Source organism: Canis lupus, chromosome 2 (assembly GCF_003254725.2).
Source record: "Canis lupus dingo isolate Sandy chromosome 2, ASM325472v2, whole genome shotgun sequence".
Classification (NCBI taxonomy): domain Eukaryota; kingdom Metazoa; phylum Chordata; class Mammalia; order Carnivora; family Canidae; genus Canis; species Canis lupus.
The window spans coordinates 76793850-76806992 of NC_064244.1; the positions used below are offsets into that span (position 1 = coordinate 76793850).

Here is a 13143-nt window from a genome sequence, read left to right on the forward strand (position 1 = left end):
TGAGGGATAGAGGGAGCGGGAGAGAGAGAATCTCAAGCAGACTCCCCATGAGTGAAGAGCCCAAGATGGGGCTTGATCTCACAACTCTGAGATCATGACCTGAACTGAAATCAGGAGTCAATGCTTAACTGAATGAGTCCCCAGACAGCCCATCTTTATTTCTTTTTACATTAAATTTGATCCACTTGGAATTTATCCTGGTGCATGTGTGGGGAGCTGATTCAATTTTATCTGTTCCACATGGCTCTCCTTGTTTCCTAGGAGAAACTTTTTGTTTTCAAAAAGTCCATTTATTCTTCACTAACTTCACCTGTTGCCTTTATTGTAAGCTAAAGTTCTATAACCATTTAGAGATGTATTTCTGATTTTTCTACTAATTTCTCTTGCTCTATTCATGTACCAGTGCCAACCACTTTATTTGATATTCAGGGACTTTTTTGTTTTTTGTTTTTTGTTTTGTTTTCAGGAGGAAAGATATACAATTTTTATTTGATGTTAATATTTTTACATCGTATGGGGGTCTCAAGAGAAGGAAGTGAAAACCCTAAAGAGATAGACCTGGAGGCTTATATACTATTTTAACAAAGGGCCATAAACTTGTGGTGAAGTGTCAAAAGAAAAGTATTTTGAGCTTCTAGGGGCAGCAAATTGTGGGAAGGTAAGTATATGGGGGAAATTAATGCAAGATAAGTGTTCTTTAAAAGGTTTATTATGCAGATTCCTCTTGATGCTGTCACTGGGATGATAAATCTAGCATCATCTCCAGTGATTAAGAGCAGTTCCACCCCTCTTGTTGAGAGAAGGGAGGGGGAATACCTTCACAAAGAGAAATTTATGCCCTTTATGCCCTGCTTTTAGGCAAATGGGGGAGGGTAAAGAGCTTTTTTCTGTGTCTGCTGTTTCTCAGTTGCCTTCAGCTCAAAGTAATTCTTATACCAAAGTGGAATATTTTGGGGTACCATATTCTGATCCCTTTCACCTCTCAGTGGCAACCCTTAATCAATAGGAAGCTAGAAGCTAGCAGACAAATGCCCTAGATGCCCTCCTAGGAGGCATTGTGTAAGGTTTTTCATTGAAAGCAGTGGAATCTAGCTCCCACTGCCTTCAGCAATGACTTATATAAAACACCTTTAGAGTGATTCTCACTTTTGTCTTTTCCTTACCAAGTTTCCTGGCTTCATTTTCCATGTAAATTACTGCCTTTAAATTCTCTATTAGCCTTTGTTTTTAGGGAAATCCAAATCAAGACAATCTTCTTTTTTTTTTTAATTTTTATTTATTTATGATAGTCACACACAGAGAGAGAGAGAGAGGCAGAGACACAGGCAGAAGGAGAGGCAGAGACACAGGCAGAGGGAGAAACAGGCTCCATGCACCGGGAGCCTGACGTGGGATTCGATCCCGGGTCTCCAGGATCGCGCCCTGGGCCAAAGGCAGGCGCTAAACTGCTGCGCCACCCAGGGATCCCCAAGACAATCTTCTTGATTTTACTTCTTCTGATCAGGGACTTTGTAATATGTTTTATAATTTCATAGGGCTAATCTTCTGTCAATGATCTTCTATTCCAGGTTTTCTGTATATTCTTACTTGTTTGTTTTTTTTCAAAATGAATTATATAAATGACTGGGTTCTAGGGCAACAGTAAAAAGGGGAGAGAAGTACAGAAAAAAAATTGGTGGAATTTTTGGGGGAATCACATTATATCTATACATTAACTTGAAGGTATTGATACCCTCATGAGGCTGGATTTTTCTGTCCAGGATCGTGGTATATCTTCTGTTAGTTCAGATCAATGTTGGTGTCACTCAAGAATATTTTATAAATTTCCCCCCATCGGCTTTGAACATATCTTGTTAATTTCACACCTAGATATATTTTATTTGCTTTCTTCTGTGGGGTATCCTGTTCCATTGTGTCTTCTCACTAAGTTTTATTTGTAAAATGAAGACTATTGGCTTTAAAAATATTTTTTAAAAGATTTTATTTATTTATTCATGAGAGACAGAGAGAGAGAGAGAGAGAGAGAGAGAGAGAGGCAGAGATACAGCAGAGGGAGAAGCAGGCTCCATCCAGGGAGCCCGACGTGGGACTCGATCCTGGGTCTCCAGGATCAGGGCCTGGGCTGAAGGCGGCGCTAAACCTCTGAGCCACCTGGGCTGCCCTTAAAAATATTTTTAAAAAATTGTGAAATAGAAGGGAACACTTCTTAACTTATTCTATGGGGCCAATATCACCTGATACCAAAACCATACAAAGACATAACAAGAAAACTATAGACTAATCCTTTTTATGAATACCAACACAAAATGCTCCACAAAATACTAACAAACCAAATCTATATCATGCCACAGTGGGATTTATCCTAGGAATGCAAGGTTGGTTTAGTATCCCAAAATCAATTAATCCAATATACCATTTCAATAGAATAACGGACAGAACTCACATGATCATCTTAATAGATGCAGAAAAAGTTTTTGAAAAAATTTAATGCCTGTACTGATAAAAACACCCAGGAAACTAGGAATAGAAGGGAGCTTCTTCATTCTGATAAAAGGCATCTATGACATGTCATACTTAATGGTGAAAGATTGAATGCTTTCTCTCTAAGAGAAGAAACAAGACAAGAATGTCTGCTCTCACCACTTCTATTCAACACTGGGCTGGAGCTTCTAGCTAGGGCAGTTAGGTAAGAAAGTGAAATAAAAGGCATTGAGATTGAAAAGGAATAGGTAAAACTATTTCTATTTGCAGACGACATGATCTTTTATGTAGAAGATCCTAAGGAATCCACTAAAAACAAAACAAAACAAAATCCAAACCCTAACTACGAGAATCAATTAACAACTTCAGCAAGGTTGTAGGATACAAGATCAATAAGCAGAAAACAATTTTATTTCTACATACTTGCAATGAACAATCCACAAATAAAATTAAGAAAACAATTCCATGTCTGGCACAGTCTGTACAGCATGTGACTCTTGATCTCAGGGTCATGAGTTCAAGCCCTGCATTGAGTGTGGAGCCTACTTAAAAAAAATGTATAATATCCAGGGATCCCTGGGTGGCGCAGCGGTTTGGCGCCTGCCTTTGGCCCAGGGCGGGATCCTGGAGACCCCGGATCGAGTCCCACATCGGGCTCCTGGTGCATGGAGCCCACTTCTCCCTCTGCCTGTGTCTCTGCCTCTCTCTCTCTCTCTCTGTGACTATCATAAATAAATAAAAATTTAAAAAATGTATAATATCCAAAAAGATTAAAAAAGAAAACAATTCCATTTGCAATACATCAAAAAGAATAGAATACTCAGGAATAAATTTAACAAAAGAAGTGTAAAGCTTATATTCCAAAAAACTATAAAACATTGTTGAAATAATTTAAGAATATCTAAATAAATGGAAAGATATCCCATGTTCATGGATTGGAAGACTTAATATTGATAGGATGGGAATACACTTCAAACATCTACAGATTCAAGGCGGTCGCTATCAAAGTCCCAACTGGCTTCTTTGCAGCATTTGACAAGCTGACCCTAAAGTTCATATGGAAATTTGAGGGACTCAGAATAGCCAAAAACAATCTTAAAACGAACACAGTTGGAGGACTCACACACAATTTCAAAACTTGTTACAAAGTTACAGTAATCCAGACTGTGTGGTACTGGTATAAAGACAGCATATAGGTCAATGGAATGGAATTGAGAGTCCATAAATAAACTTTTGTGTTTATAGTCAGTTGATTTTTAACAAGTGTGCCAAGATGATTCAGTGGAGAAAAGACAGTCTTTTCAACAAATGGTGCTGGGATAACTAGATGGCCAGCATGGCAAAGAATGATGTCAGACCCCAACCTCACACCATATACACAAATTAATTCAAAATGGATCAACAGGGCAGCCCAGGTGGCTCAGTGGTTTAGCGCCTGCCTTCGGCCCAGGGCGTGATCATGGAGACCCGGGATCGAGTCCCACGTCAGGCTCCCTGCATGGAGCCTGCTTCTCCCTCTGCCTGTGTCTCTGCCTCTCTCTCTCTGTGTGTATCTCTCATGAATAAATAAATAAATAAAATCTTAAAAACAAAACAAAATGGATCAACAGACTAAACATAAGAGCTAAAACTGAAAAAAAAAAAAAAGCTAAAACTGTTACACTCAAAGGTGTAAATATTTGTTACCTTACATTAGACATTGCTGGGGTGCCTGGGTGCCCAGTCAGTTAAGCAGCTGCCTTCGGCTCAGGCTATAATCTCAGGGTCCTGGGATCAAGCCCTGTGTTGGGCTCCCTGCTCAGCGGAGAGTCTGTTTCTCCCTTTCCCTCTGTGTACTCTCTTTTGCTCTCTTTCTCCCTCACTCTCAAGTAAATAAAAAAAGTCTTAAAAAAATTAAACACTACTTTCTCGGGTCTGATATCAAAAGCACAAACAACAAAGGAAAAAATACATTGGGCTTAATCAAAATGAAAACTTTTGTGCTTTAAAGGATACTGCAAGAAAGAGAAAATACAGCCCATAGGATGAGAGAAAATATTTGCAAATCATCTATATCCCAATAAGGTGCTTATATCCAGAACATATAAAGAACCCTTACAATTCAAGAATAAAAATACAATCTAACTTAAAAATGGGCAAAGGATCTGAGCAGACATTTCTCCAAAGAAGATAAACAAATGGCCAGTCAGCACAAGAAACTGTGCTCAACATCATTAGCCACCAGGGAAAGGCAAATGTCTACAATGCAAAACTGCCATCTATGGTATAGAGATACCACCTCACGCCTGCAAGGGAAACTGTAATAAAACAGATAGATGATAACCAATGTTGGTGAGGATGTGGAGAAATTAGTGCCTCATACATTGCTGGTGGGAATGGAAAATGGTGCAGCTGCTTTGGAAAATAGCCTGGCAGTTCCTCAGTGGGTGAAACATAGTGTTAGCCTGTGACCCAGCAGTTAACAAGCAAGAGAAATGAAACTATGTCCACAGAAAAACTTGTACACCAAGGTTCATAGCAGCCTTATTCATTGAAGCCCCAAAGTGAAAACAGTCATGAATGGAAAAATAAAATGTGGTATAGTCACATAATGGAATATTATTTGGCGATAGAAAGGAATGAAATCTTGGGGCTCCTGGGTGGCTCAGTCATTTAAGCATCCAACTCTTGGTTTCAGATCAGGTCGTGATCTTGAGGTCGTGACATGTGTCGGGCTCCATGCTCATGGGGAAGTCTGAGACTTGTTGCCTCTCCCTCTGTCCCTCCCACTCTTTCTCTCAAATAAATAAATAAATCTCAAAAAAAAAAAAAAAAAAAGGAATGAAGTCCTGAGACCCGGATAAACCTCAAACACACTGTATTAAGTGCAAGAAGCCACACACAGAAGACCGCATATTGTATGATTACATGTATATGAAAGCTCTGGAATGTGCAAATCTGGAGTGACAAAGTAGACTGTGGTTGCCTAGGGCTGGCGGTTGGGGAGAAGTGGAGGATGAGTACCTGTGGGTTTGAGGTTTATGTTTGGATGGTGAAATGTTCTAAAACACACTGTGGTGACAGTTGTGCAACTCCAAATAGGCCAAAAACCGTTGAATTGTACGTGTCAAACGGGTGAATTGTATGACCTGTGAATTATACCTCAACAAATCCGTTACAAAAGTCATTGTGAAGGATTCTGGATGTATAAAAATATAAAGCTTCTTACCATTAATACCACATATCTATCCGGCTTAAGAAATGGAGCATTAATTGCCCCCCTATGTCCTACCTCTGTTCTCAGCTGGTTACATGTGATGACCATTTCTGTGAACCTAAAACACCCTTCTTTACTAATCAAACAGTACCTTCCAGGCAACAGGCCACTTGCCAGGGGTCTTGGGGCTCAGGGAGAGGGCTCATGGATAGGGTTGTAGCTGGGAGTCACCTGTGCTTGGAGGGCTCTCCCTTCAGGCAGACCCGGGCAGGAGATCAGAAACACCTGGAATCCCAGGTCACATCAGGGTCACATCCAGGTGGGTCTGACTCTGAAGGCCGATGGCTGTCACATCATAACTGACCGTGGTAATGGGGGGGCCGGAGCGCTACTGAGTCTGAGAGCTTACACCCTCGGCTCCCCTTAGGGAGAGGATTTATGCAATTTTCTTTTTTTAAATATTTATTTATTTATGATAGACATAGAGAGAGGCAGAGACACAGGCAGAGGGAGAAGCAGGCTCCATGCAGGGAGCCCGACGCGGGACTCGATCCCGGGTCTCCAGGATCGCGCCCTGGGCCAAAAGCAGGCGCTCAACCGCTGAGCCACCCAGGGATCCCGGATTTATGCAATTTTCTGAGATCTTTTAGGACATTGAATGCCGAGGCTCCTGGTTAGGGTGTTTGTGTGGGATTGCCCCAGAGGGCCGGCAGGGGGCGCCGGCGAGCAAGTTCTCGCCCTGTTTTCTGCGGGAGCGCACAGTAGGTGCTCATCTAGGGCTGGGGGCAGCCGGGAGGCGGGCGCGGGCGGATGCGCGGGTGCGCGCACGGATGGCGAGCGGCCCGCTGGAGGCCCAGGCGGCGGGCGCGGGGTGGGGGGGGGGGGGCGCTCACCGCTCGGCCGCCTGCTGCCCCCTGCTTTCAGCTGCGCGCCGCCGAGGTGGAGATCAAAGACCTGCAGTCGGAGTTCCAGCTGGAGAAGATCGATTACTTGGCCACCATCCGGCGGCAGGAGCGTGACTTCATGCTGTTCCAGCAGCTCCTGGAGCAGGTGCAGCCCCTCATCCGTCGGGACTGTAACTACAGCAACCTGGAGAAGATCCGCCGCGAGTCCTGCTGGGACGAGGACAGTGGCTTCTGGAAGATCCCCGAGCCCATCATCATAAAAACCAGCCTCCCAGTAGGTCAGGTGCTCGGCTGTCCCCTCGGCCTCCTCCGCGGGGCTGGCCCTCCTGCAGGCTGCGCGGGAGCCAGGGGTCCCCACCCTTGCTGGCTGTGCGTGCAGCAGCCCCGGGGCTCCCGCGGCTCCCGAATGGTGGGGACCTGAGAGACAAGTGGTGTGTCCCGGGGTCAGACAGATGTGGGTTGGAATTCTGGCTCCACTGATGAGGTTTTGGAATATAGGTGAGGGCCGGAGCTGACGACCAAGAAAGAATTCTTGAGACGTCTTTGGTGCAAAATGGTTTTATTAAAGCCCAGGGACAGGACCCACGGGCAGGAAGAGCTGCTGCCCCGGGCCTGTGAGGGGTGGCTGACCATGCACCTGGGAGTTGGGAGGGGCTTGAGGATAGGGTACTCTCTAAGGAATTTTGGAAGCAAGGTTTCCAGAACCTTCAGGGGGCTATTGTTGGGAAAAGGTCATTTATTACCCTCTAATAAACCTTAGTCACGAGACCCTTCAGATGTATATGGGTGGGCCGTGTGCTTAGGGGATGATTGCCAACATGGAATTTGGGGTTTAGAGATAAAGAAAATTTCTTTTTTTTTTTTTTTAAGATTTTATTTATTTATTCATGAGAGACAGAGAGAAAGAGGCAGAGACATAGGCAGAGGGAAAAGCAGGCCCCATGCAGGGAGCCCAATGTGGAACTCGATCCTGGGACCCCAGGATCACGCCCTGGGCTGAAGGCAAGTGGTAAACCGCTGAGCCACCCAGGAATCCAAGATAAAGAACATTTCTATAGGAATTTATATATGTTAAAGTAGATTCACAGGATCCTGGGGGTCGGGCTAAGATTGCCTCTGGCCCTTGGCAAAGTATGAACATTGAGACAGTTGAGTCCCTAGAGGAATGTCCCTCTGCCTGTTTCAAGGACTTGTCAGTGCGCTGCCCTGAGCTCGTGCTTTGTCTTCAGCTAGCCCTGTGTTCCCCCATCACCACCACTCCCGGTGTGACCTCTTTGGGACTCAGTGTCCTCATCTGTGAAATGGGGGTTAGTGACCGCACCTTCTGGCAAGACCACTGGGTGGCTAAGCATGTGTTCATGCGTGTGAAAGCCTTAGCGCCCTGCCCAGCCCATGGGAAGTGCGTGGTCTGTTTTATACCCGTCATGACCATCACTCATGACATCCTCCAAAAACCCTGTGGCGGACACCTGAGGACATGGAATCTCAGACAAAGTGACAGAACTGGAGTCCCAGTCAGAGCAGTGAGTCAGTCGTAGGACCAGGGACAGAAACTGGCCTTTCAGCACCGATCCCCCTGCTCAGAGAATGTTCGTTCAGGTCTGAGTTTATGGAAGGCCAACCGGCTCCGTTTCCCCAATGCCAGCATCACCAGCAGGGTGTCTGTCTCCTGCCCCCCCACCCCTACCCCAACCTGCTGTGTTGCAGGGAAGCAGGGGAATGGCTGCTTTGACATCTGAGCTCTCCAGTTGTCTATTTCCCAAAGTCAGCCTTTGGCTTGGGCTGGGAAGTGTAGTCCCCAGGCCCCAGGCCTGTGCTGGGCCTGACCTGTGAGTCTGGGGGAGTGCTGCCGCCGGCCTGGGCCTCTGGCCTGTGGACTAGGAACTAGGCACCAGGCGGGGACCAGGGACCAGGCCGGAGCAGGGACCAGGCGGGGAACATGGACCAGGTGGGACCAGGGACCAGGCGGGGAACAGAGACCAGGGGGAGACCAGAGACCAGGCAGGAGCAGGGACCAGGCGGGGACTAGGGACAAGGCAGCAATGACTTCAGCTTGTATTTGTCATAGCAGTTCCAACAGGGCCACAGAACAAGGCGGTCCGCAAAACCTCGGCAGCAGACAACAGTGAACCGGGCACGGTAAGGCCTCTGGGAGAAGGGAGTGAGGCTCGGGGAGCTGGCAGGGCCTTGCACCCACGGCATTGTGGGTCAGCATTCCTACAGGACACTGGGCTGCTACGTTCATCCCACCTGAGGACCAAAGCAGGAGGCCGAGCCTGGGTCTTTTCCATGTAATTCTGTTGGACCCTCCACCTGCTCTGGCCCTCAGTCAGGGGCACTTCTGGTCATAGAGACCAGAGGGGACGTAGGTGGTTCGAGGTAGCCCATCCCAAGGCTGCGTCGTCAATCCCAGAGGCCAGGCCGTAGGTTCGGCTTCCCTGGGCCCTTGCTGGGATCCTCAGACCAAAGGGCCCTCCAGGATCCACAAAACAATAATTGGGCTTTTAACGTCACTTTGTCCTCATATATCCCGTGTTTTGCGTTACACAGAAATACACCTCCTCAAAGCAGAGGTCAGGAAACTTTCCAGCAAAGCACCACGTTTTGCTGTGTCCTTCCTCACCTCTGGCTCTGCTTCCCTTGGAGTGCTGGCGTCAGACTCAGGCAGGCCTCCTCAGGGAGGCAGGATGGCCGCTGCCAGTTGGTGATCCAAGAGGAAGAGACCCAGTGTCTTCCCACATCTTAAGCCCACCCTTGTGGAGAGATTCTGGTCAGCTCTGCCTGGCTCAGCTGCCCGCCCTCGGACCAATGACTATGTCCAGAAGGAAGACCTAGTGCTCTGACTGCTTCAGGCCGGGTCACATGCCCGGTTGTGCAGCAGGGGGTGCGAGGGGGAGTGGCGGTATTAGGATGCTGTGAACCAGATCGCCTCACCAGGACCCTGTCAAGGGAGAAGGGCGGTCCCCGAAGGAAGATTTCAGGCTGAGGCGAGCAAGTCCCTTAGAGTGGTGCAAAAGTCACAGTCTTTGTTGTTAAGAGGCTGGGGCCCCAGTTCTAATGACCTGGATGGTACCCCTGGGCTGACTACTGTATTATTCCTTCTATGAATATGTCAGGATGGGTTTGGCCTAGGTGGTGGTAGAACGAGGAAGGGGGGCGGCGTGGGCTTGGCCGCCGTTGTGACTCTCCTGCCCTGAGCTGCCTGGCTCCCACTCCAGGAGTCTGGGGTCTGCAGTAGGGTCCACAGAGTGGGACCCCCACCAGGCTTGCGGGGGTAAGAACTGTACAATCACAAGGGGTCTTGACCCACGAGGATCTGGACTCCCAGCAGGAAGAAGACCGCTACAGGCTGATGCTCAGTCGGAGCGACAGTGAAAACATTGCCAGTAACTACTTCCGGTCCAAGCGAGCCAGCCAGATCCTCAGCACGGATCCCATGAAGAGCCTCAGTGAGTGCCAGGCCCACCTCGTCCCCCAGCCCCTCCCCGGGTTCTCTGCCAACAGGGAGAGGCACGATGGGTGAATTGGGGTCGGCCCGGGTTAAAACCCCCTTCCCGTCCCTGAGCCTCGGTTTCCTCAGCTGCACCTGTCGAGGCATGCCATCTCTCCAGGGTTGGGTGAGAGGAGGCGGGAAGTGGCCCAGCCCAGTGCCTGGCACATGGTACCTGCTCAGTGCCCAGACTCCCTCCTCCCTGCCCCTTGGCCTCCTGGCAGAGAGCTGTGGAGTTTGGTTCCCCCCCACCAACCCCCTGGCACATGGGCGGCCTGGGACACACAGCTGGGGTCCTGGCATGTGCGGCCCTGTGCAGCTCAGGGGCTCATCAGCTTCCGCAGGTGCCAGTAGGGTGGCTCTCTCCCACCAAGCCAAAGGGGGCAGACAGGGCCACAGAAGCAAAACACTTCTAAAAGCCGGAATTGAAAATCACTTTGCTCTTCCATTTCTTTTTTTAAAGATTTTATTTATTTGAGAGCAAGTACAGAGGGAGGGGCAGAGGCAGAATCTTTTTTTTTTTTTTAGTTTTATTTATTCATGAGACACAGAGAGAGACACACAGAGAGAGAGAGAGGCAGAGACACAGGCAGAGGGAGAAGCAGGCTCCATGCAGGGAACCCCACGTGGGACTCGATCCCGGGTCTCCAGGATCACACCCTGGGTGAAGGCGGCGCTAAACTGCTGGGCCACCCGGGCTGCCCCCTAGAGGGAGACTCTTAAGCAGACTCCCTGCTGAGTGCAAAGCCCAACTCAGGCCTTGACCTCACAGCCCTGAGATGATGACCTGAGCCAAAACCAAGAGTTGGACACTTAGCCAACTAGGCCATCCAGGTGCCCCCATTTTCTAAAAGCAAAATGAAAGGCCACAGAGCTCATAAAATAGCCATGAAAAGCAGATCAGTTCTAAGAGGAGGTGCCCGAAGAGGAAACGAGGTGTGCCGGTGAAGGACCTGGTACTGTCCCGTGTTGCAGATGAGGAAACTGAGGCCCCCTGAGGCCACACCTGCAGGCAGCGGGCTCCATCCGAGCCTCTAGAGCTCCGAGCTCCTGGCCCAGGCCCTTGGGGGGCCCGGCTGCTCGGGGTGGGGGTGGGGAAGGGCTGGGGGGGGCTCCCCATCCCGGCTCACTGGCTCTTCCGCCCCCTTGTCCACAGCGCGTCACAGCTCCCCGCCCGGCCTCAGCTCCCCCCTCGGCAGCACCTCGGCCATCTCGCCCACCCAGGCCCCAGAAATGCCCCAGCCCCGGCCCTTCCGCCTCGAGTCCCTCGACGTCCCCTTCACCAAGGCCAAGCGGAAGAAAAGCAGAAGCAGCTTCGGCAGCAGCGAGCCTCTGTGAGCACGGCCTCCTCCCACCTGCCCCCGCCGGGTCTGGACGCCCCAGGGGGCCCCCCTGGAAGAGGCTTTTCCTTCCTGATCCCCAGGCCGTCAGGAGGCTGGGCCTCCCTTGCAGAGGTGCGCCCCTCCTCCGTGCCCCCCAGTGTTGCTCTGGCCTCGATGGGCTCAGAGACCGCACAGCTTTCACCAGCAGCCAACACCGGGGGCAGTGACAGCATCTTGGCGACGGACAGCTGTGCCTCTGTCCACCAGGCCCCGACCCGGGGGGAGGCCGGGCGGTGCGGGCCCAGGAGTCCCGGAGCAGCTGTACCACGCTGCTAGGTCTACGGCCTAGGAGCTGCCCCACATGAAGCCGCCCCAATAAACTGCCTTTTACTGACGAGCTCTGACAGTGTCCTGGGGCCCCTCCTGCCACCGCTGCCTGGCCTTCGTGGGGAAGCTCTTTTTGGAGCGGAGTTTCTTAACCACCTGATGGGTGTATGCGTGTATTTTATTTATGAATGAGCAAGCACGTGCACACACACAAGCAGGGGGAGGTGGAGGGGCAGAGGGAGCCGCAGACTCCCCATTGAGCAGGGACCGCGATGTGGGGCTCTATCCCAGGTGCACGGATCATGACCTGAGCCGAAGGCAGACACTTAACTGATGGAGCCACCCAGGTGCCCCCACCTGATGCCTTTAAAACAAACAGGCAAAAAAATAAAAAATATAAAAAAAAATAAAACAAACAGGCTCCAGGGTTCCCGCAACTCCCTACACTCGTGAGCACAGGTGCATTTTATTGGGGAGAGAGTACCTGAACTGTCATTAGATTCTCAAAAGATCTGAGAGTCAGGAGAGCAGAGCTCTTGTTTTGGAAAATTGAGGTTGTGTCTTGCTGAAATGCAGAAAAAGGCCAGGTTTTCACAGACCTCCGGGGCTGTGCAGGAACTGGATGCCCTGACCCTGCCAGAGATGAACCCAGGCGGTCCTGGCTCCGGAGGATACACCCCTGCCCTTGCCCGTCGCATCCCAGGCCTGCCCTGCGGGAGGGCCCCACGGGCTGAGGGAAGAGTCTTGGCCTTGGGTTGAAGAGGAGACTCATTTCACCCTGGGCACCATCTGTGAAGGGAACACCGGCCTCCTGGGGGTATCGTGAAGGCGCAGCGAGGACGTGTGTTCCCCTCGCACAGCAGGTGCCCTGCCTTAGCGCCCTTGCTCCTTCTCCGTAGTTTGCGTTAATAACTGTGGTGGGTACCACATGCCTGGGCCAAGCTCACGCCCTGGAAGCAGGTGGAAGGTGCTCGGGTAACTGATCAGCCTAAGGACAGGCCGCAAGACACCTTGAGCGGAAGAAAGATGGGGTCTTTGTGGGCGACAACGTGCCCTTGTGCAGGGTGGGGCTGTCCTAAGGGCCGGAGAAGATGCCCGGAGGCTTAAGATGCGAATGGCAGGGGCCCTGCCGTAGAGCTGCGCGCGCAGAGGCAGGAGGCAGGGAGTGTAAGGGGGGATGCTCGCTGCCTGTCGGTCCTGAGCGGAGCTGAGTGAGGCTTGGGTGTCCCGAGCTGTGCCAGACCCGACCCACCAAACGGCACCACTGGGCCCGATGCGGGTGCACGGAGGTGGGATCGCAGGCGGAAGGGCCGGAGCGCGGGACTGGGGCACAGGCGTCGGGGAGGCTCAGCCCGCAGGGGGGCCGGTCCGATGCGGAGGGGAGTGGGTTAAGGAGCCGGAGGGAGGTTGCGGGGACGGGGG

At 50.4% G+C, this 13143-nt stretch overlaps 1 protein-coding gene across 10 annotated transcripts in view; it reads left to right on the plus strand.

The window, feature by feature from the left end:
• The window catches only part of KIF17 (kinesin family member 17), a 39880-nt gene extending 27810 nt beyond the window's left edge, over window positions 1-12070 (plus strand). For 2 of the 10 annotated variants that reach the window (XM_025447861.3, XM_025447857.3), the window contains 5 exons: window positions 6602-6860; window positions 8651-8721; window positions 9911-10031; window positions 11229-11406; window positions 11496-11788. In XM_025447861.3, the coding sequence (XP_025303646.3) occupies window positions 6602-6860; window positions 8651-8721; window positions 9911-10031; window positions 11229-11406; window positions 11496-11730 (864 nt within the window). In that variant the 3' untranslated portion in view covers window positions 11731-11788. Of the gene's footprint in view, window positions 1-6601; window positions 6861-8650; window positions 8722-9910; window positions 10032-11228; window positions 11789-12012 lie in introns of those variants that run through there. The other 8 variants (XM_035713963.2, XM_025447859.3, XM_025447858.3 and 5 more) reach the window with 8 other exon arrangements.
• The last annotated feature ends 1073 nt before the right edge of the window (window positions 12071-13143 follow it).